General features: G+C 45.5%; 1 protein-coding gene across 1 annotated transcript in view; it reads left to right on the forward strand.

Annotated features, from left to right (window-relative positions):
- Nucleotides 1–340: 340 nt before the first annotated feature.
- FAM107A (family with sequence similarity 107 member A) overlaps nucleotides 341–21,840 on the forward strand; it is a gene marked incomplete at both ends in the record, with an annotated part of 51,153 nt that continues 29,653 nt past the window's right edge. Inside the window, one exon of the mRNA XM_084247577.1 lies at nucleotides 341–364. Within this exon, the coding sequence (XP_084103703.1) occupies nucleotides 341–364 (24 nt within the window). The remainder of the gene's footprint in view (nucleotides 365–21,840) is intronic.

A 21,840-nucleotide genomic window follows, 5' to 3' on the forward strand; every position in this document is an offset into this window, starting at 1 on the left:
TACTGCCTGACTTTCCCCCACCCTGGCCACCTCAGTTTCCCTTCCTGAGAGAGGCAGGGGTCCAGGAAGAAAGGAACTGCGGGACCACAGGAGGACACGTGGGACTTCTGGGGACACTGGCCCCTCTGTCAGGATCAGTCACCCTAAGCCTGCCCGAGGAGCGCTGGGCTTAGGAGCAGCTGTGAAAGCCGTCTTTGTGCCCAAGGAGAATGAGCTGCGAGAGGATCGGGGCCCTTAGCTTGGGGAACCCCTTGGGCCCCTCCTGAAATCAGGACCAGAAGAAAAGACCCCCTCGCCTGGCCCTCCGAGGCCCACCCAGGCCCAGCGCCCACTTCGTGCCATGGGAGCAGCCCAAGGGAAGAAGGTAGGAGTCCCCCGAGTGTCCTGCTTGGCCCTGGACCTGGGAAGGGAGACTGGATCTACTCAGGGGAGGGGCTCACCCATCTGGGCCCCTTCCCTGAGAGAATAGCCAAGATTTGTATCTAGAAGTCTGGCTAGGGCTCAGGGCAGAGCCCCCAGAACAAACCTGGGAGCTGCCCAGTCTCTAAGGCTCAAGTCTTCTGCACAAACCTCTCTACTGCTCTGCATACAGACTCCCTGACCACCCAGCTCCCTACACAAGGGGAGTGTGGGCACAGAGGGGTGCAGGCGCTAGATGAAAAATAATGCTCATTCTAATGAAGTTGGCTAACTAGCTGTTACCTGATGTAGGGCTGCGGGCAAGTTATTGGCATTTTTCTCTAAATTCCTCACCAATAGAATGGGGAGAGTAGTCACTACCTCAGAGGTCATGGTGAGAATGAAATTAATGGAAATCAGTAATGTGCTTGAAACAGTGCCTGGTACACAGTGGGCTATATAAGCTATGCTGTCATTATTAGACTTCTACTTATTTTCATCCATCACCTTCTGCATCTGAACTCTCAGCTGGGAGCCTGCAGACAGCACCAACAATTAGTGTTTCTGAAAGTGTGGTCTCTGGATCCCTGTGTGGGCTTCAAAGATGGGGCAGGGAGGGGGCTTGTTGAATAGTCACCTACTTGAATAGTCACCTAGAACTCCTGGCTCAGAGTCTCTGGGGAGGTGAATTTATTCACCAGCTCTCCAGGGATTCTCATACATGTTTGTGGTCCACAGGGCGCAACACTGTGGTCCCAGCAGTGTGGTCAGGATGCCCAGGTGCCCGCTCCCCAGCTCCCTACCATTGGAAAAACTGAACCCCTCTGGATCTTGGCTCCTCTTGTCTGTAAAATGGGGCTGCTTCCCATGGCCTCATAGGAGGTTTCATGAGATGATGGTGCCTGCATAGTGCTTAGCACTGACACCCAAGGGGTCCCAATAAACAGGGATCTCCAGGCCTTAAACAACTCCTGATGAGCTATATGACAGAGTAGGAAACTGAGGTTTGGAGACAAGAAGTGATTTCTTAGCCGGGGTCATGCAACTAGTGGAGGAGAGAGTGGGATTTTGACTGTTTTGCTTGGCTCTAAACTTTCTGTTGACCCAGCCCATCCCATATTTTTCAAATTTAAAATAAAATACATTATGGGCCCCATGAAGGAAGCTCTCTGAACTTCACCTGCAAAATGAAGAGTGATGGGCTAGATAACCCCCATGGGCCTCCTTGTGCTGGCCTCCACTTCAGCCTCTCTTTATTTCACATGTAGTCCAGCCTGGAGGGTGCTGCCTGCCCCAAAGTCCCCGGAATTACATTGTCCTAAAAGGTTGATATCCTGGGGCTGTTGCTACCAGCAATGCTCACTCCTGCCTGCAGGGGTCAGTGTGGGCCACCAGCTAGGGATCAGGGCTGGTAGATTATCTGACACAACACCCTCCTTCTACCCCACCCAGGGGGTCCCAGAGCTACCTTCCCAGTCCTGCCTTGAAGTCTGGCCACACCCATTCCCCTCTTCCAGAACACTCTTCCTGATCCTCCCCCCTCCCAGCAGAGAATGAGCTCAGCCTCTAGATCCTATCTGCTGAACGTGAATATGGAGGAAATGACCTTGGAGACCAGTCCTAGAAAAGACCCTAGCAAGATCTAGCCCAAGAATGGCCAAATATAACCCATGTACTGCTTCTCCCAACTCCCTCACCCATGGCAGACATCACGAATCAATCCCTGCCATCTTTCCCATTAATCTAGATTACCTTAGAATCCTTCTCACACACCATCCATAACTACCCTAGCACAACTGGTATAGAAGTAGCACTCAGGTCAAAAGCCATGCCTATCTCAAGGCCTAGCCCTTTCCCCTGTCACAGGGCAAAGCCCTCATTACACAAGGAGGCCACAGGTCCTCGGACAGCAATGCATCCAGGAAAAACAACTCCATGGGGAAGATTCAGAGACCAACAGGATCTGGGCATTCTACCCCAAGCACACCACTCAGTGCCAATGTCCCTCCCCCAGGAAGGGGACAGGCCTTTCATGGACCTGGGCTGTTCCTGGACAAGTCCAGGACCACAGGCCATGATCCTAATTCTACCTGATATTAAACTACCAAATGAGGTTAAATGACATCCTGATACTAAAAAGAAAATATTACTGATAACAGTGCACATGCATTGTCATTTTTTTTGCCTTTTTTTTTTATAAATTTTATTGTTATATTCCCCATACAATTGCAGCCCCCCCCATTCTGACCCCAATCCCTCCCCTCCCGCCCCCGCCCCCCTAAAAGTGTCTCTGGTTCATAGTTTTTTGTTGATTTTGATTTTCACTTTCTTATAGTTATTCATTTTCCTGGTCCCTTATTTAAGTTTTCTAGATTCCTGCTATGAGTGAGACCATCCGGTATTTTTCTTTTTCTTTTTGGCTTATTTCGCTGAGCATGATCCCTTCCAGCGCCATCCATGTTGCTGCAAATTGCATGTGTTTATCTTTTTTGAATGCTGAGTAATATTCCATGGTATATATGTACCACATCTTCTTGATCCAGTCATCTATTTTTGGGCATTTGGGTTGTTTCCAAAGCTTAGCTATTGTAAACAGTGCTGCTATAAACATAGGGGTGCAGGTGTTCTTTGGAATTGATGTTTCTGTGTCCTTTGGGTAAATACCTAGGAGTGGAATTGCTGGATCATATGGAAGCTCTATGTTTAGTAGGTCCAGAAATCTCCACACAGCTCTCCACAGTGGTTGGACCAGTTTGCACTCCCACCAACAGTGCAGAAGAGTTCCTTTTTCTCCACACCCTCGCCAGCATTTGTTGTTGCTAGTTTTTTTAATATGTGCCATTCTCACTGGTGTAAGATGGTATCTCATGGTAGTTTTGATTTGCATTTCCCTGATGGCAAGTGATGTTGAACATTTTTTCATATGCCTGTTGGCCATTTGCATTTCCTCTTCAGAGAAGTTTCTTTTTAGCTCTTCTGCCCATTTTTTGACTGGATTATTTTCTTTGTTGTTGTTGAGTCTCATCAGCTCTTTGCAGATTTTTGTGATCAGTCCTTTATCATTAGTGTTGGGTGCAAAAATGTTCTCCCAGTTGGTGGGGTTTCTCTTTGTTTTTGTTATTGTCTCTTTTGCTGTGCAGAAGCTCTTTAATTTGATGTAGTCCCAGCTGTTTATCTTTGCCTTCACTATCACTGCTTTGGGTGATGTGTCTGTAAAGATATCTTTGATGTGCAGATCACGTAGTGTTTCGCCTATATTTCCTTCTATATATTTTATGGTTTCAGGTCTTATGTCTAGTTCTTTAATCCATTTTGAGTTGATTTTTGTGTATGGTGTGAGGTAGTGGTCAAGCTTCATTCTTTTGCATGTAGCGACCCAGTTTTCCCAGCACCATTTATTGAACAAACTTTCTTTGCTCCAATGCATAGTCTTTGCTCCTTTGTCAAAGATTAGTTGACCATAAATCTGTGGGTTTATTTCTGGATTTTCTATTCGATTCCATTGGTCTGTATGTCTGTTCTTGTTCCAATACCATGCAGTTTTGATGATTATGGCTTTGTAGTATAGTTTGAAGTCTGGGAGTGTAATGCCTCCATTCCCTTTTTTTTTCAGGAGAGCTTTGGCTATTCAGAGTTTTTTGTGATTCCATATGAATTTCATCAATAATTGTTCTATTTCTTTGAAGAATGACATTGAAATTTTGATTGGAATAGCATTGAATCTGTATATTGCTTTTGGAAGGATGGCCATTTTAATAATGTTTATTCTTCCAATCCACGAGCAGGGGATGTCTCTCCATTTCTTTGTGTCTTCTTCTATTTCTTTTAACAGTGTTTTATAGTTTTCTTTGTATAGGTCCTTTACCTCTTTTGTTAGATTTATTCCCAAACATTTGATTTTTTTTGTTTCAATAACAAAAGGGATGGTTTTTTTGATTTCTTCTTCTTCAGATTTATTGTTTGTGTATAGGAAGGCTACTGACTTTTGCATGTTGATTTTGTATCCTGCCACTTTACTGAACTGATTGATGAGTTGAATTAACTTTTCTGTGGAGTTTTTGGGGTTCTCTATGTATAATATCATATCGTCTGCAAATAGTGATAGTTTGACTTCTTCTTTTCCTATTTGGATTCCTTAGATGTCTTTCTCTTGTCTTATTGCCCTGGCTAGGACTTCCAGTATTATACTGAAAAGCAGTGGTGAGAGTGGACATCCTTGTCTTGTTCCAGATCGTAATGGAATTGCTTTCAGCTTTTCACCATTGAGAATGATACTGGCTGTTGGCTTGTCATAGATGGCCTTTATGATGTTGAGGTATGTTCCTTGTATCCCAAGAATTTCAAGGGCTTTTATCATGAATGGGTGTTGCACTTTGTCGAAAGCTTTCTCAGCATCTATTGATATTATCATATGGTTTTTATATTTCTTTTTGTTGATGTGTTGGATAACGTTGATTGATTTTCGGATGTTAAACCATCCTTGTGCCCCTGGAATGAATCCTACTTGGTCGTGGTGAATTATCTTATGGATACATTGTTGGATTCTGATGGCTAAAATTTTATTGAGGATTTTTGCATCAGTGTTCATTAGGGAGATTGGCCTGTAGTTTTCCTTTTTTGTGTTGTCCTTGTTCGGTTTTGGTATTAGTGTAATGTTGGCTTCATAGAACGTGTTTGGTATTGTCCCTTCCTTCTCAATTTTTTGGAAGAGTTTGTGAAGGATAGGCACTAATTCGTCTCTGAATGTTTGGTAGAATTCATTTGTAAATCCATCAGGTCCTGGGCTTTTGTTTTTGGGGAGGTTTTTGATTACCATTTCAATTTCGCTAATGGTAATTGGTCTGTTTAGGTGTTCTATTTCTTCTTTATCTAGCTTTGGGTGATTGTAGAGTTGTAGGAATTTGTCCATCTCCTCTAGATTGTTAAACTTGTTTCCATATAACTGTTCATAGTAGTTACTGATTATTCTTTTGATTTCTGCTGTGTCCGTTGTGATTTCTCCTCTTTCATTGATGATCCTGTTTATTTGTGCTTTCTCCCTTTTTTCCTTTGTGAGCCTGGCTAGGGGTTTGTCTATTTTATTGATTTTTTCAAAGAACCAGCTCTTGGTTTCACTGATCTTTTGGATTGTTTTTTTAGTTTCAATTTCATTTATTTCTGCTTTGGTTTTTATTATTTCTTTTCTTCTACTGGTTTTGGGGTTTTTTTGTTGTTCTTTTTCTAGATCTTTGAGCTTCGAGATTAGGTTGTTTCTTTGAGTTCTTTCTTGTTTCTTGATGTGAGCTTCTATTGCTACATATTTTCCTCTTATTACTGCTTTTGCTGCATCCCATACATTTAGGATATTGGTGTCCTCCTTGTCGTTCAATTCAAAAAATTTTTTAATTTCTTCTTTGATCTCCTCATTAGTCCAGTGGTCTTCCAGTAGTGTGGTTTTTAATCTCCATGAGGTAGGAAAGTTCCTTGCCTTCTTTTTATGGTTTATTTCTAGTTTGATGCCTTCATGGTCAGAAAAGATGGTTGATATGATTTCAATCTTGGTGTATCTGTTGATGTTTGTCTTGTGCCCCAGTATGTGATCGATCCTGGAGAATGATCCGTGTGCGCTTGAGAAAAATGTGTACTCCGTTTTTTTGGGGTTTAGTGTTCTATAGATGTCTGTTAAGCCCAATTGCTCTAGGTCCTTATTTAGAGCTTTGGTTTCTTTACTTATTTTTTGTCTTGTTGATCTATCCATTGTTGATAGTGGTGTGTTGAAGTCTCCCACTACGTATGTGTTTTCTCTGATGTCTGTTTTCAGAGAGGACAACAGTTGTCTGATATATTTTGGTGCTCCTTCGTTTGGTGAGTATATGTTAATGAGTGTTATTTCTTCTTGAAGTATTGTCCCCTTGATCATAATGTAGTGACCATTGGGGTCTCTTTTTATCTTTTTGAGTTTGAAATCTGTTTTATCTGATATAAGTATAGCTGTTCCTGCTTTCTTTTTTGGTCCATTTGCTTGTAGGATTGTTTTCCATCCTTTAACTTTGAGCCTATTTTTATCTTTTGTAGCTAAATGTGTTTCCTGGAGACAGCAAAAGGTTGGGTTTTGTTTCTTAATCCAGGCTGCAACTCTGTGTCTTTATTGAAGAGTTTAGTCCATTTACATTTAGAGTTAATATTGATATGTTAACATCTGTATTTGCCATTGTGTTTGTCTTTCCTTTGATTTTATTTATTTATTCTTTTAATAACTTTTTTTTTTTTTTGGCCTTCTTTCATTGTTATTCGTCCCTCTGAGGTTCTGGCTTTAGGACTCCTTGTAGTATTTGTTGGAGTGGGGGTTTAGTTGCAATGAAATTCCGGAGTTTCTGTTTGTCTGGGAAGGTCCATATTCTTTCTTCAAAGAGGAAGGAGAGCTTTGCGGGATAGAGTATTCTTGGTTGGCATCTGTTTTCTTGGAGTCTGTTGACTATGTCCCTCCACTCTCTCCTTGCCCGTAGTGTTTCTTCGGAGAAGTCTGATGTCAGCCTGATTGGCTTTCCTTTGAATGTTATCTGTTTCTTCCCTCTTGCCAGCTTCATTATTTTTTCCTTGTCCTGGATTCTTGGGAGCTTTACTATTATGTGTCTTGCTGTATTTTTTCTTTCGTCGTGGAAGTTTGGTGTTCTTCTTGCTTCTTGTATATCAATTTTCAGCTCCTTCTTCACATTTGGGAAGTTCTCTTCAATTATCTCTTTGAATATTTTCTCTGTTCCTACTTCTCTCTCCTCTCCTTCTGGTATTCCTATAACTCTTATATTTCCTTTCCTCATGGAGTCAGATAGTTCCCGAAGTCTTTCTTCATTCTTTTTCCTTCGTACTTCTCTTTCCTTTTCTGTTTTGGTTCTTTTTATTTCTGTGTCTTCAAGAGCACTTATTCGTTCTTCCATTTCATCAATTCTGCTTTCATTGCTTTTCCCAGAATTCTTTAGTTCTTCCACTAATTCTTTGATCTCCTGCATTTCTTTTACTTCCCTCTTTAGGGACTCAATTTCATTCTTCTGATCGTTGATTATTTTTCCCTTATCATTGTTTTCCTTTATGACTTCTGTCAGCTTTTTAATCACGGCAATTTTAAATTCTCTTTCTGGAAGGCTCAGAAGTTCTTCCAAGTTACTGTCGTTGCAATCTGGGGGCTGGTTTTCTTTTTGTGGTGTGCTTTTTCTCTGGAGAGTTGCTAGGTTGCGTGTGGTTCTTCTCCTCCCTACTGTCTGTTTTCTAATTTGCCGTATGCGTTGGGACACTGTGTTTTTGGGACTGGCCGGCATCTTGGGTGGGCTTCTCTTTTCCCCTCTGGTTCCTCCAGGAGTCATCAGCAGCCCGGGCTGTGTGCGAGTCTCCCGGGGTCTTTGTTCTTCTCTAATGGCGCCCGGAGCCGTTCGCTCACCGCCGCGGCGAATCCTGCAGGGTTCGCCTCAGCTCCCGTTCAAGGGGTGTGGTGGCTGCAATAGTTCCTTTCCACTCACAGTCCCGCTTGCTGCGTCGTTTGTTCTTGGTGGCCGTTTTGGTTTGTTGTTTTCCTCCTCTCTGCCGGTCGGAGAGTGCTGCCTCTGTGGGCGGGGGAGGGGAGCAGGGTTCTGCGCTTCCCTCCCTTCTAGTCCTCTTTTATGGCCACTTTCTTCTTCGGGTAGTTTGCTGGAGTCACCCGTTTATCTTCCATGTCCCAGTTCTCACTGGGACCTGCCGCTTTTCCTCCCTATTAACTTTTTTTTAATGGGAGATCTTACTCGCAGCGTCTCCTCGCCGCCATGTTGCTCCGCCCTGCATTGTCATTTTTGTATCAATTTTCTCACTAATTTTAAATAATTCTTGGAGGTAGGAATTTTAGCACCCCCAAAAATCAAAAGCATGGAGAGATTAAACAAGAAGCTCAAGGTCACCCAGATAGTAAGTGGTGGAGATGAGATTTGAGCTGTGAAGAGAGCCTGACCTTTTAACAATAAACTCCTCTGGCAGTGCACATGAAGGTGGGCTTTTAAGCTGGGTGTTCAAATCCCACCCAGGACCCCATCAGGGCTACTTGTTTATCTCTCTGAGCCTCAGTCTCCTCATCTGCATCTGTCAAATGGGAAAATGATTTCACCTCCCGTACCAGGAAGGGGTGAGGTACCAGGCACATATTAGGCACTCAGGGAATGGTGCTGGTAATGTCACTGCTAGGTGCAATTTCTGCAGAGAGGGAGTTGTCTGCACCCCCAAGTTTATTAGAGTAACCCCTCAAAGGCGTGGACATAAGCATTTTCTAAAACATTTCTCCAAACCTAGTCATCATCCAGGTTTTCCGCTTCCCTGAGTGGATCCTGTGTTCTGACTCTGTTGATGTTTGCTAAGATGCTCATTGCTTTGCATTCATCTTCATTAGAAGAAAATTTCCCTGACTGAAACAAAAGGGGGAAGATATGGGAGCCACGGCTAAATTTGATAAATGGCCTGAAAGGGAGCTTTCATTCTTACGGAACCCAAAAGGCACACATCTGGCTGGGCCCACTGGCTTTCTAAACAATTATCCCTACAGAAGATGGATGGGCCTGCCTGGCACCAGGGCCCAGGAGGGTTCCACTTACCCTGGCCCAGCTCAGGGGGCTGTGAGGACCTCGTTAGGAGGTTGCCGCCACCTGTGCCACCCTCCTCGCTTCTGTTCTGCTCACCTCAGACTTCTTCTCTGAGGGGAACTGAGTCCAAATTCCCCACTCCTCAGCATTGTGGCCTCCACAGCTGGGTTCCCAAAGAACTCCTGGGCTCAGAATATGGAGCTGGGGGACAGAAGGAAGTTTTCAGGTGCCTCATTTTCACTCCCAACAAGAGCTGATCCTCTGTTCCTGCCAGCAGCCCCCTCACTGCACCCAGCTCCTAGGGTCACCCAGCGCCTCACCAGGTGCCTCTCTGAAACAGCCTCCCTGGTCACAGTCCAGCACATCTTGATATCCAGACCCAGCACCCACCACCTGCTCCTAAAAGTATACTGGAGCCAGCAACCTGCTAAAGATGGATCTTCCATGTGATCCAGCAATTCCACTCCTAGGTATTTACCCAAAGGACACAGAAACATTAATTCAAAAGGGCACCTGCACCCCTATGTTTATAGCAGCACTATTTACAATAGCTCAGCTCTGGAAACAACCCAAATGCCCAAAAATAGATGACTGGATCAAGAAGATGTGGTACATATACACCATGGAATATTACTCAGCATTCAAAAAAGATAAACTCATGCAATTTGCAGCAACATGGATGGAGCTGGAAGGGATCATGCTCAGCGAAATAAGCCAGAAAGAAAAAGAAAAATACTGGCTGGTCTCACTCATAGCAGGAATTTAGAAAACCTAAATAAGGGTCTAGGAAAAAGACTAATTATAATAAAGCAAAAATCAAAAATCAACAAGCAACTATAAACAAGAGACACACTATGGGAATGGAGGAGGGAGTAGGATCAAAACAAGCGGGGGCGGGGGGGAGGGAATTGTATGGGGACTATGACCAAGATGAAAATGCATACATTGAGCAAAAATGAAAAATGATGTAAAAAATATATAAAATTAAAAATAAGTAAATAAACAAAAATTAAAAATAGAACTGCCATATGATTCAGCAATCCCATTGAAATTAATAATAAAAAAAAAAGTATTCTGGAGCCAGGTGTGCACGGGGCTCTGACTTTGCACCCAACATATAGTCCATCAAGGTGTGAGGGAAAGTAAGGATGTGGGGGTCAGACCTGAGCACCCACACATGCAGCCATGATGCTGCTCTGCTAGGTGTTTTTGAGTTCTGTCCCTCCAACACCCCAACATTCCCCCGCTGCAGTACAGGCTGCCAGACCCACTTCCTGTAGGGTGAGAAGGGGGCATGGTGTTGGCAGCAGCTGAAAAGGTATTTGAAGGCAGGCAGAGAGGTCTTTGGAAGCAGGGAAAGGGCACTGTTTTCCTCTTCCCCCAGGTTTCCCAATGGGACTATCATTGTTCTCTGCCCTTGGCCTCCCCAAGGTGGGTTCAGAGGTTAAATGTCCAGGCTGCCTCAGACAGATGTGCAGGTTGTCTACTGCACAGAGGAGATGAGGGATGGGTAGTAGGGATGGGAATACAGCTTAGCCTCTGCCGGTGGGGTCTGTGCCCAGGTGCTAACCAGGGCTGCCCAGAGGAAGGAACAGAGCTTGTTACTTCACAGTGTCACCACTCACGGCCCTACAATCACCTCTCCCAAAACTAACATTGTTTCAATTCTTAAGCTCCAAGGGTTGGTAGAAAAAAGCAGCAACAAAAAAATTCCTAACATTGGTAGCCTAGCTTGGGAGGGAAAGAAATAGAAAGAAAGGAAGATGCCAGCTCAGCTGGTGCTTCTAGGAAGGCTTCTCTGAAAGGATCTCAAATGTCTATGCAGGGGCTTAGAGAAGGGGGGGTGGGCATGGTGCAAGCTTGTCTGGGGTCACATGTGTGCAACTGGGGCCACAGACTTTACTAAGCCTGAAGGATTATGAAGGAGAACAGCGAAGAGGCCAGGGAGATTAGAAGGGGGGAGCTCCCTCAGAGACCCTACAGCACAAGTGCCCCTGACTCTACCTTTATGCTCTCAGCATTGTCTCCACTGTATGGACCAGGGCTGTAATTTCATATTTGGTGCAGTGATTTAATCCACGAGGTGACAGAGACGACACTTGACTTTTGGCTCATCATTGTGTCCCCAGTACTACACATAATAGGTGCTCCAAAAATTGAGGAAGGAAGGGAGGGTGAGAGGGAGGCTGAGTCCCCAAAGAAGGAATTTGAGGGTTAAAGGCCAGGCTCATGGAAAGATCCACCAAAACCTCAGACTGAGGAAAGGACATAGTATAGGCCGCTCAATTTCTCCCTCATGCCCCTTCCTTTCCTTCTAAAGGTTTAATGCTTTGGCAAATTCCTTCATGTCCCAGTCAGCCTCCACCTGCCCAACACGCACACACATACACACATTCAGCCACCACCTGCCCAACACACACACACTTTCCACCTGAGCAACTGCCTGGCCAAATACAAATCCCTCATTGATTGTTCATCATTGATTCAAACACTGACAGCGCACCTAGTGGGCACCAGGACCCCACACTTGGGAGACAGACCAGAGAACAGTGAACAGGTAGGTCTCAGGCCTGCCCTGGCAATGCACAGCCCAGCAGGAGAGAAGCAAGTCACCAGCGATGACAGGGCAGGTGCTGGGTGCCCTGACAAGAGAAGCACAGAGGACAGTAAGCACAGAAGTGGGTGGGGCAGGAGCACAAAGTAAGAGCAGTTGAGGGAGCCCCCAGATGCCCACACTGGGGTCTGAAGAATGGTTAACTGGTCAGGCAGATGGAAAAGGTTTACAAGAGACACAAGAGGATCTAGAAGGCCCAAAGGCATATCCCAGGAACTGAAAGAACCGCTTGACTTGAAAGAACCGCTTGACTAGCTCCCCTTCCCAAGTCTAATGGGGTCTCCCAATTCCTGGTTCTCGGTTGGGACTACCACAGAACTGGTTCAAGTGGGGTCTTGATGCCCCACACTCCCACCTACCTCTCCACTTGCCCTGCCACAGGAATCCCTCCCAAAAAAGCCCAATTATGGATCTGCCTCAGACTCTTTGATTGAGACAACATTCTTTTTGTTGTTGTTGTTTCTTCTTTCCTTTTCTCAATTGTTCAAAATAGAGCTGAGAGAAAAAGAAAAAGTAACCAAGAGGAAAAAGGAGACACAAAGACACAAAGAGAAAGTACTCAGGAAAAAGAATGAGGAAACCCCCAGCTGCCCTCCCAGACCTATCCCCTGTGCCCCATACTCTTCAGGTACGCACCTGGGCCTCTATTTCACTCCAAGGTGTTTAATGCCTTAGAAGAAGAAAGGGGGAGAAGTCAAGATGGCTGCCCTCGCCCCATCCTCAGGCCATAGAAGGCCAATCTCCTTTCCTGGACAAAGAGAAGGATATTTCCTTCATTCCCTTCCCTTAGTTCAAGCTTCTCCTTTTAGTGAAGGTTTCCCCACCCAAGACCATGCAAAAGATTTCACCTCAGAGGTCCTGAGTGGCCTCCAAAGATGTTCTCCCATTCAGGGATCTAAATGTCAAAGCACTTGGATCCTGTCAAAGTAGCGTTGGGAGTTTGGTACCCACTGATGTAGGGGTACAATGAGACAACAGACAGTGTGGAACAGTCATCCCCCAAAAGATGCAGCGCCAGGGCCTCAAGCATGTGCTGTCATTAGCCCCTCTCAGCAGCCTGGCCATGAAAGGGTGGGGTCAGATCGCTGTGTTAATGCAAGTAGGGCTTCAGAATCCTCCCAAATGCACCAAAATCTTAGAGCTTGTAGAGACCTTGCACAGCACTGCCCAACCTTGGCCCATGCTGCAAGCCAAACGGAGGCCACCCTACAGAGTCACATTCCTCTCAGGCGATGATCTTTCTCATCTGTAAACTACGCACTTCCTGAAGATAAAAATAAGAATGCTTTTCAATAATTGAATTCTCTCAGAATCCTCACAAATCTGGCCACAAATACATCAGTGTCCCCGTTTCACCAAGGTAAAAACTCAGACTCAGAGACGATAAGTTCACCGCTCAAAATCACACAACCATCAAGTGCCAGAGCCGAGACATGAACCCAGATACATCTGACGCCACAGCCCACGTTCTCACTGACTTGTTTTTCAAGTGTCAGGATGAAACTGTGTCTTTCAAGCCAGAATAAACCTTCACCCTGCTGGGTAGAGTTACTAGCCGGTGGTGGCCCTCTGGGAGCAGCGCTGAAGAGGGGCCTTAAAGTTCAGAAGAATTTAATTTCCACGGTGAAAGGGCTTGGAGGTGGGGTAGGAGAGGCCAAATCAAAAGCTGGCTTTTGAGAAGGCAGAAGCCCAAAAGCCCAGCTCCCTCACTGGCCCAGGGATCTGCTTTCAGAACATTGTGTTTCCTGAAGTGACATGAACGAGGGGCTTTGTTTAAGTGAGAGATCAAATCTCAGGGCTGGGGTAGAGGGAAAGGGCAAGGAGCTGGAACTTTTCTTCTATCATCTAAATCTAAGAGGAGGCCAAAAACATCAGTGAGGGAAGTTGGGAGGCCTGGCTTGGTCCCTGGGTGATATCTTGCTCCCAGGGAAACTCGGAAGGGGACCTGTCATGTCCTGTGAAATGTGTCACCTCCAGGATCTGTAGCACTCAGCCAGAAATCAGAAGGGGTCCCTACTCTGAGATATCACCCAGGGGGGGTTTCCTTATCTACCTCAGCTCTTGGGAAAAACTTGGTGTCATTTTGGAGCATACAATGTGATAGAAGTTCAGAGTCCTGCCATGACGCCCTGCAGGCCCCAAAGCAATCAGTGCCTGTGAAGGCCCTGTGGTGACTCTGTGATCACAGCCGGGTCCTGGGAAGTGACATTAGTTTCCTGCGGTTGCCATAACCAATTAGCACGAACCTAGTGGCAGGAAACAACAGATATTTATTTTCCCACAGTTCTGGAGGCCAGAAATCTGAAATCAAGGTGTCAGCAAGGCCATGTCCACCTGAAGGTTCCAAGGGTGACTCTATGCCTTTCTCTAAGCTTCTGGTGTTGCCAACAATCCATATCATCCCTTGGCTGTAGATACATCACTCCATGGTCACATGCCTTCGTCCTGTCTGTCTGATTGTCTGTCTGTGTGTCTATGTGTCTTCTCTACGTATCAGGATACCAGGCATCTAAGCTCAGGGCTCACCCTAGTCTCTTCATCTTAACTTGGGTCACATCCGCAAAGACCCTCTTTCCGAATAAGGCGACATTCACAGGTACCATATTCAAACATATGTCTTTGGAGACACAATTCACCCATCACTGTGACCTTGCTCTGCTGGACCTGGACCCCTCCAGGCACCTGAAGTTAGACATCATGCCAGTGAAACCCCACGTCCTCTGCTGGCTGTTCTCCAGGAGCTTCGGTTCACTTTAGCTCCATTCATTGCAGTGGTTTCCCACACAGGAGAGACTGAATGAGCGACTTTGATTCAGAATCTGATCCTCTATTCTCCAGAGTGAAACCCTTGAAGAGCAATTACCAGGAAATCCACAGCCAACAGGCCCTCTGCGACCTCACTCCAGCCTTACCTATGACGCTTCCTCTCCCTCACTCTGCTCCAACCAGCCTGGACTCCCTGTGTTTCCCGACAGGCCAACCTCTTTCCCACCTCAGAGCCTTTGCCTCTGCTGCTCCCTCCACGTGGTGTACCCTTTCCTGCTTCTTCCCAGGACTGAGAGAAGAGGCCTTCCCTGACCCGTCCAGCTAAAGTATTGGGGACCATCTTGGTTCCCAGTCTTCATCACCAACTGAAATTATTCAGTTGGCTATTTGGTTATTTCCTTCACTGTTTCATGTCTCGCTTTCCCAGCCAGTGTGCCTGCTCCATGAGAACAGGGCCCTGTCACCACTCTGGATACTCAGTGCTTAGCACAGATTGATACATGACAGGCAAGAGAAAATGAATGAATGAATGATTGGCCAGGGAGCCATAAAGGGAACTCACCTCTACATTCTGCAAATATTTCCTGAGATTACATCCACTCTGAGCCAGACACTGCATCAGGCCTAGGATCTGAATGACCATAGACTTTCTCTCCTCTGAACCCTGCTATTCCAGAGCCAGGCCAGAATCAGCAGAAAGTTCCAATGGTGATTTTTACCCAGGTTTTCTCATCCAGGCTTAGCCAGGAGAACTTTGGAGAGAGGGAGAGATGTACCAGAATCACTTTGCTGATGTACCAGCAGGTAGCCCTCTGCCCCTGGCCCACTCTGCCCATAACCAGGCACTTCTTGGCTTCTGAGCTCTGGCTTATATGCCTGGGAGCCACAGGCTGAAGAACCATGGTCCATGCAGTAGTTGAACCAGGAGGCTGTCTGCGCAGACATGACATGGAGACCAAGGATAGGCCATGAAATCTGAAGTTTCTAATCTTCTGCCTCTGGCCTGGCAAAGTCTCATCATCTCAGAGCAAGAATATGGCAGTCATGGGAGGCTGAGCTCCCTAGGAGTGCTGGATGGGGATAGTCTCCCCCAGCAAGCTGGGTCTCCTCCAAGCTTATCCCTTCACAGGGAGGTAATGGCCCTAGGGTACCCAATCTTAGGGAGGGGGTAGCTGGGAAGGCTTCCCAGAAGAGGTGCCATCTAAGAGTCCTAGAGGAATGAGCCAGGCCAAGAGAGGGGTGACTTTGCTTCTAGAGGAAGGTGGAAGGGTTTTAGGCTTTGCTGCCACCCAGGGAATTGCAAGCAAGTTGGCCAGGGTGGAGGAGGAGGCAGAGGCAGGGAAAGGTGAGAGCTACAGGAGAAAGGACAGGAAAGGCTGAGGTCTTGGGTTCTAGGGAACCACACCAAGGAGCTTGACATGGAAGGTCTGAGGTTAGCTGATTAGGGTCAGTTCTAGTACAGCAAAGGGAGCAGGTATGTGAAGTCATGCAAACCTCACTTTGACTCCTGGCTCCCCTATTCACTAGCCACCTCCTCAACCTCTCAGCCTCAGCTAAGAACCTACCAAACATAAGGCTTGGCAGCTCTATGAATAGCTACTATTTTTGTTATTATCTGGTCAAAGAGACAGTCAGGTCCTTCAGATTGCGGATGTGGGGAGTCGCGGCCAGAGGCATGGAGCTGCCAGCCATTGGTAGTGAGTGTCCTTCCAGAGAGGTGGTAATTGGAGCGCAGGAATGGAGGAGGGAGTGTAGGAAGGGGGAGAGCAATTGTTCCCTGTTCTCCATCAACCACCAAGATGCGAGTGGAGGGGCTCTCTGTCCATAGCAGCCCAACTGGGGGCAGCATCATCAGGGGCAAAGCAGCCAACTCCAAATGCCAAGGCCAGAGTTTTCTTGAGCTAAACCAGCCACAGTTCGGTCCCCTCACCCAAGTGGAAAGAGGTAAATTCAGTAAGTCCTCTTGGATTAACATCCGTGATAAGAGCAATTAACAGTGGGATTCGTTGAGTGCTGCTTGTGCCTGTGCTAGCATCTGTGTTACCTAATGTCATCCTCTCGGCAACGCTTTGACTATTTGCACGTTACAGGTGACTCTGAGTGAGTACTCTGGGCAGGGAAGTGCTTGCCAGGGAACTGGAGAAAGAGAAAGAGGATGTAAGGGTGTTTGGAGAACCCCCATAACACCCCAGGGTCTAGAGCAGTGCCTAATTAATATTTGTTGGCTAACTTTTGCTGACTATAACTGATGGTTTTGTTTGTGAAGCACAGTGATTGAACCAGTCATTTTTTTATATGTGCTTAGAAAGAAAAAAACTGGAAGGATATTCACCAAATGTTAATCCTGATTATCTTAATTGAGAAGGGGCTTTGGGGGAGAGGGCGTCTATAATGGCTATTTTTGTGTCCTTTTGGCACTTTTTATATTGTCTACAATGAGCAAGTACTAACTTTATGATCAAAAGAGAAAAAACTTTTCTATGAGTTTAAGACTCATCTCCTTTTACAGAAGAAATTAAGGCCGGGGGGGATAAGCCATTCGCCCAAGGTCACACAGTAAGAGAGATGGCTGGGATGGACCCTTAGCTGTACCCCATTCCTACACCCCTGGGAACTCGAGGCCTCAGGCCATTTCCGGCTCCTTCATGGTCAGACCTGCTCACCCCTTTTCCTATGAGCAGGCCCTAGAAATGGTCTTGCTCACTCCTCCCAGTCCCCCAGCTTCTGAGAGCATCTCCTGAGAGCTATGGATCCCTGCAGATTTCAAGAAGGTGACCAGTGGAAAGAGATCCACATAAACCACCCCGCCCATTCCAGTTCCACAGACTCACTGCTTATTCATAAATAAAAGAATGCCCTGGCTATTTTGGGCACCTGTAATTTTCTACTTGAATAACCAAGGAAGTGGCTGCCTGCCCGCTTCTCTGCCCTGCTCACGGCGCCAGAATGGGGGAAATGTGATCTCCCCTGGCGTAATGGGATCTGGGGCTGATTTCCTTGCCTTTGTCCCGTTCCAGAAAGCCCAGGTGTCCCACATGCTACCTCTAAGACAGGGAGGGAGAATCCCAGCCAGGTTTGGATGGTGTGGACTAGGTGGTTCCTTCCAGGTACAAGAGGCAAATCCCAGCTCAGGCACTTAACAGTTGTGGGGTTTCAGGTAAGTGACTCAACTCTTTGACCCCCAGTCTCTTCCTCTGAGAAATGGGGATAATTAGACCATCTTGCAAGTTTAGTAGAGGTGAAGGGCCTGGTTCTTATGGTAGTTATTATTGCTATCCCAGGTACGAGGAAAGGGCTTTTCTGGAAGGTTCCCTGATATAAGATTCTCAGGCTATCCTCTGGCTTTGCTGCTGAATAGCTCTATCCCCTCAGACAAGTCAATTCTCTCCTTAATTACTTTAAGCAAGATTACTTTTTCTATTTATCAAAGTGATCATGATAAATACTAGAAATTTAGAGAGTAAATGAAGAAAATTAAAAATTACAGTAAGACATAACTGCTCTGATTTATTGAGCACACACTATTCCAGGTCCTACACTAGGTGCTTTCCATTCATTAGCTCTAATTCTTCCAGTTTACACCTCATTTATAAATGAGAAAGCTGGGCTCCAGAGGGGAGAGGTCACTCATGCAAGGTCACAACTGGTATGTGGGACAGAAATTTAACCCAGTTCTCCAAAGCCCATTGTACCAGCTTTCTATTGTTGCAATAACAAAGTATCGCAAACAACACACATTAATAACAGTTTTCATGGGCAGGAGTCCAGGCCAAGCTCAGGTGTGCCATCAGCTCAGAGGTTCTCAGGCTACAAACAAGGGGTTAGTTGGGCTGTACTCTCACCTGAGGCTCAACTGGGGAAGCATCTGCTTCTGAGCTCATTCAAGTTGTTGGCAGTATTTCCACTGTTGTAACACAGAGGGCCCAGATGTTTGCTGGTGATTCGCTGGAGGCTGTCCTCAGGTCCCAGGGGCCACCCCATAGTTCTGCCACGTGGACTTTTCAGCATGCTCACTTCATCCAGTAAGCAAGGAGAGTCTCTTGTTAGTGCATACTAGCAAGATGGAGTCACACAAACACATCCACAATTATACATTAAAACATATATTATCATACTTATAAGAGTGACATGCCAGTGGTTTGCCATATTCTATTAGAAGCAAATTAGAAGCAAGTCATAGGTCCCCCCACACCCAGAGGTGTAAACCGAGGCATGAACAACAGAAGACAGGGTGATTTCAGGGTGTTTCATTCTCCTTTCACCATGGCAGCTCCTCTTTTCCCCACTAGTTTCCTTACCCTCACCCACCAGGAGGAAACTCAGAAAAGCCTACAATCATCCATGTGAAGGGTGATGATGGCCAAGTCCAGGGGGCAATGGTAGAAACAAGAATAAATGTACATGGAGAGTGATGGGATACAGGAAAATGCATAAATCGGCTCAAAAAACACTGCTGTCTTGGTGAAGATGAAAATGAAATTTGTTTTGATTTTAGCTTTTCCACTGAAAGCAAAGATAGTACAGGGATAAAACATGGACTCTGAAACTTGCTTTGGCTCCAACACTTTGTCATTTGGGTAGATTACTGCAACCCTCTAACCTTGGTTTCTTCACTTGTCAAGTAAGGATATTAATCCCTTTTTCTCGGGGTTCTTGTGAGTATACCAGGATAATATATAGAGTGTCCAACTATTAGCTAGATTTCTACTTTTGGCCATGATGGAGAACCTAATACAGATCAGCCCTCATACTAAAACAACATAACACTTGACAAAATAAGAAGCAACTGTTTTGAGGCAGTTGTGAGCAAGCAGTGGACAATAGTACTGTGATCCTGAGGGCAGGGAAACTCACATACTCACCAGGCACTCATCCTGGGACAATTTCCTAAGCAGGGCACAAGGCCTTGGAGCCCAAACAGACCATAACAGTCCCTCCGAGCCCAGGAGGCAGAGATCAGAGTTTGGGACAACGGAGACAAAAAGGGAACTGCAGGACGCGACCTTGGAGAGGGACCCAGAAGTCTCTCTGTAGATCCCCCCAGGACCCACAAATCTTTGCCCAAGTGCAGGGCTATGTATGCACAGGGTGAGATTATCCAAGGTTTACTAGAGAGCAGCTATTAGAGGGTTGAGAGCAAACTGAGGTTCTACAAATCAAGCAATGCTGTGGAGCACTGGAGAAACCTTCTCCCCAGACACAGAGCTGACACCAGAAAGGATGTGTCTTAGGAGTGAGGACCATGTCCTAGTGCAAGGGCTGCTCCAGACCTGCCCTAACAAGGCCTAAAGTCAAATCCATCTAGGTGCTCAGAGGAGGAAGTTTGGAGTTATTAAGCAGTAATAAAGTTAGGGAGACTTGGGGAATTGCTTGTCCTTTGCATACATTCTCCATAACAAAATTCCATGGAATTTCAGAGGAACCAGCAAGTAACTGTACTGCCTGCTAAAATAAAATTCTTCAGAAGATTACAGAATCCAAAGTCTATACAACATATCTCATATACACACATCGAGCATAGGCTCATAATTTGCTACATATGCAAAGAAAAGGGAAAATGTCATCCTTAGTCAAGGGAAAAAACAGTAAAAACTGACCTCAAAAGGATCCAGAGGTGAGATTTAGCAGAATAAGAGCCTAAAACACCTACTCCAATGTTTGTGATCTAGCAGTTTCTGAGTAAATGCCATCTGCCCTTTGCCATTTGAGTAACAATCAATTATCCTCTCCCCCCACACACGTACATACAGAGGCTTTGAAACCCAAGGATTAATAAAGGGAAATGATCCCAGTGCTCACATACTGAGGTCCTGATCTCTCACCATATGGGGTTTGAAGAGTGGGGTGAGGTAGGTGGAGTTGCCTGTTGCAGGAATGATAGAGACTAACCCTAACTCTGCCACTAACTCAATGTGTGATCCCTCAGCTCCTTGTGCCTCATTTTCTTCATTTATGTAATGGGGAGGGCAGTCAGACCATCTCAAAGGACCTTTCTTTCCAGGATTCTGAGTTCGTCTGGCACAGGAACTGTTTTTCAGCCAAGATACACTCTGAGCTGGGGCCTGGAATAACCAGTTGGAGAAGGAATTAGATCTACTTCTAATTCTTTGGGGGAAGCACACTCAGGGAAGTCTCTATTCCAGATATAATAACATGGGGCTGTGGGTAGAGACTGAGCTCATTTTCCAAGGGGACATTTCTTAAGAAATATCTCCTAGCAACCAGCTTCACCAACACCACAACCTTCAGGGACTTTTGCAGAAACACAAAGGCTTTTTGTGACTCCCTTCTTCACAACCCCGGGATGGAGGGGGCACTTGGTGGCATAGAGGACATTGGAAGAGTATCCACCCGTGGCCTTGACTTCCTTACCCTCTGAAAAATTACCAGCAGACTAGCTTTAGGGCTTGGAGCATGGGCTTCAGACCTGACTTCAAAACCTATTGCATCTCTTACTTGCTGGATAACCTTTGACAAGTTACTTAACCTCTCTGAACCAGTTTCCTCATCTGTGCAATGTAGAAGGATATTAATATGTAGGATATTTGTGCTCTACCCAGATGCCCTGCACTGGTCCAGCATGCCCACTCCCCCAGTTGCTGTGAACATGGCTGCTAACAGTTATACTCTTTCCAAAACAATTGCCCTTGGCTGACAAGAGATATCTCATCCAGAGATATATATAGGTGGTTGACCCCAGCTCCCTGCTCATCCCTTTCCATTGTCCTATAACCAATAACCAATCGATATGAATAAAAGCCCAGTCTCCTTGCCTCAAAGTAAGACAATGTTGTGGGGTCATTCATACTCCAGAACTGCCCAGAAGGTCAGGCCAATGCTAAGCTTTACCTGAACCCATATCCCTGCTTAGTCCTTCTTCTCCTGCCCCACCCCACTTTCTTCCCTTATTTCTTTACATATTCCCCATGAGAGTGTTCCCTCCATAAATCACTTGCACAAAAGTACTCATTTCCTAGGAAATAAGAGGGAAAAACCCTATTAGACTTTTATGAGGATTCACTGAAAGAACACATATGAAGGACCAGCATTTGCCTGGCACACAGTGTGAGCTCAGTAAATGGGCAGGTCTAGCTCAAGGGGGCTTCTGATGTGGACAAGAACTCGGGATAATCTTGGTGTGGGAATGACAGCATCAAGACCAGCTAATACAGTTGAGACAGTTACCAGCTTTTCTTGTTTCCTAAATTAATACTATATTTTTCTTTTTACAAAAACAATGCAAGTCATTGCCCAAAAAAATCCTCAGGAATTGCAGAGAATTATAAAAAATGAGTAAAATCCCTACCACTTGAATATAATCCTTGAGGATATCTTGATTTATATCCTTCCAAACATTCTCCACATACATTAGTACCATATACACATACATAAACACACATACACATATTTGCACATGAATATCTTGTTACATAATAGACATAATATTTTATATTTAGTGCACATAAAACACTGACTATATCATAA

The sequence above is a fragment of the Talpa europaea genome (genome assembly GCF_964194135.1).
Source record: "Talpa europaea genome assembly, chromosome: 11".
Lineage (NCBI taxonomy): Eukaryota > Metazoa > Chordata > Mammalia > Eulipotyphla > Talpidae > Talpa > Talpa europaea.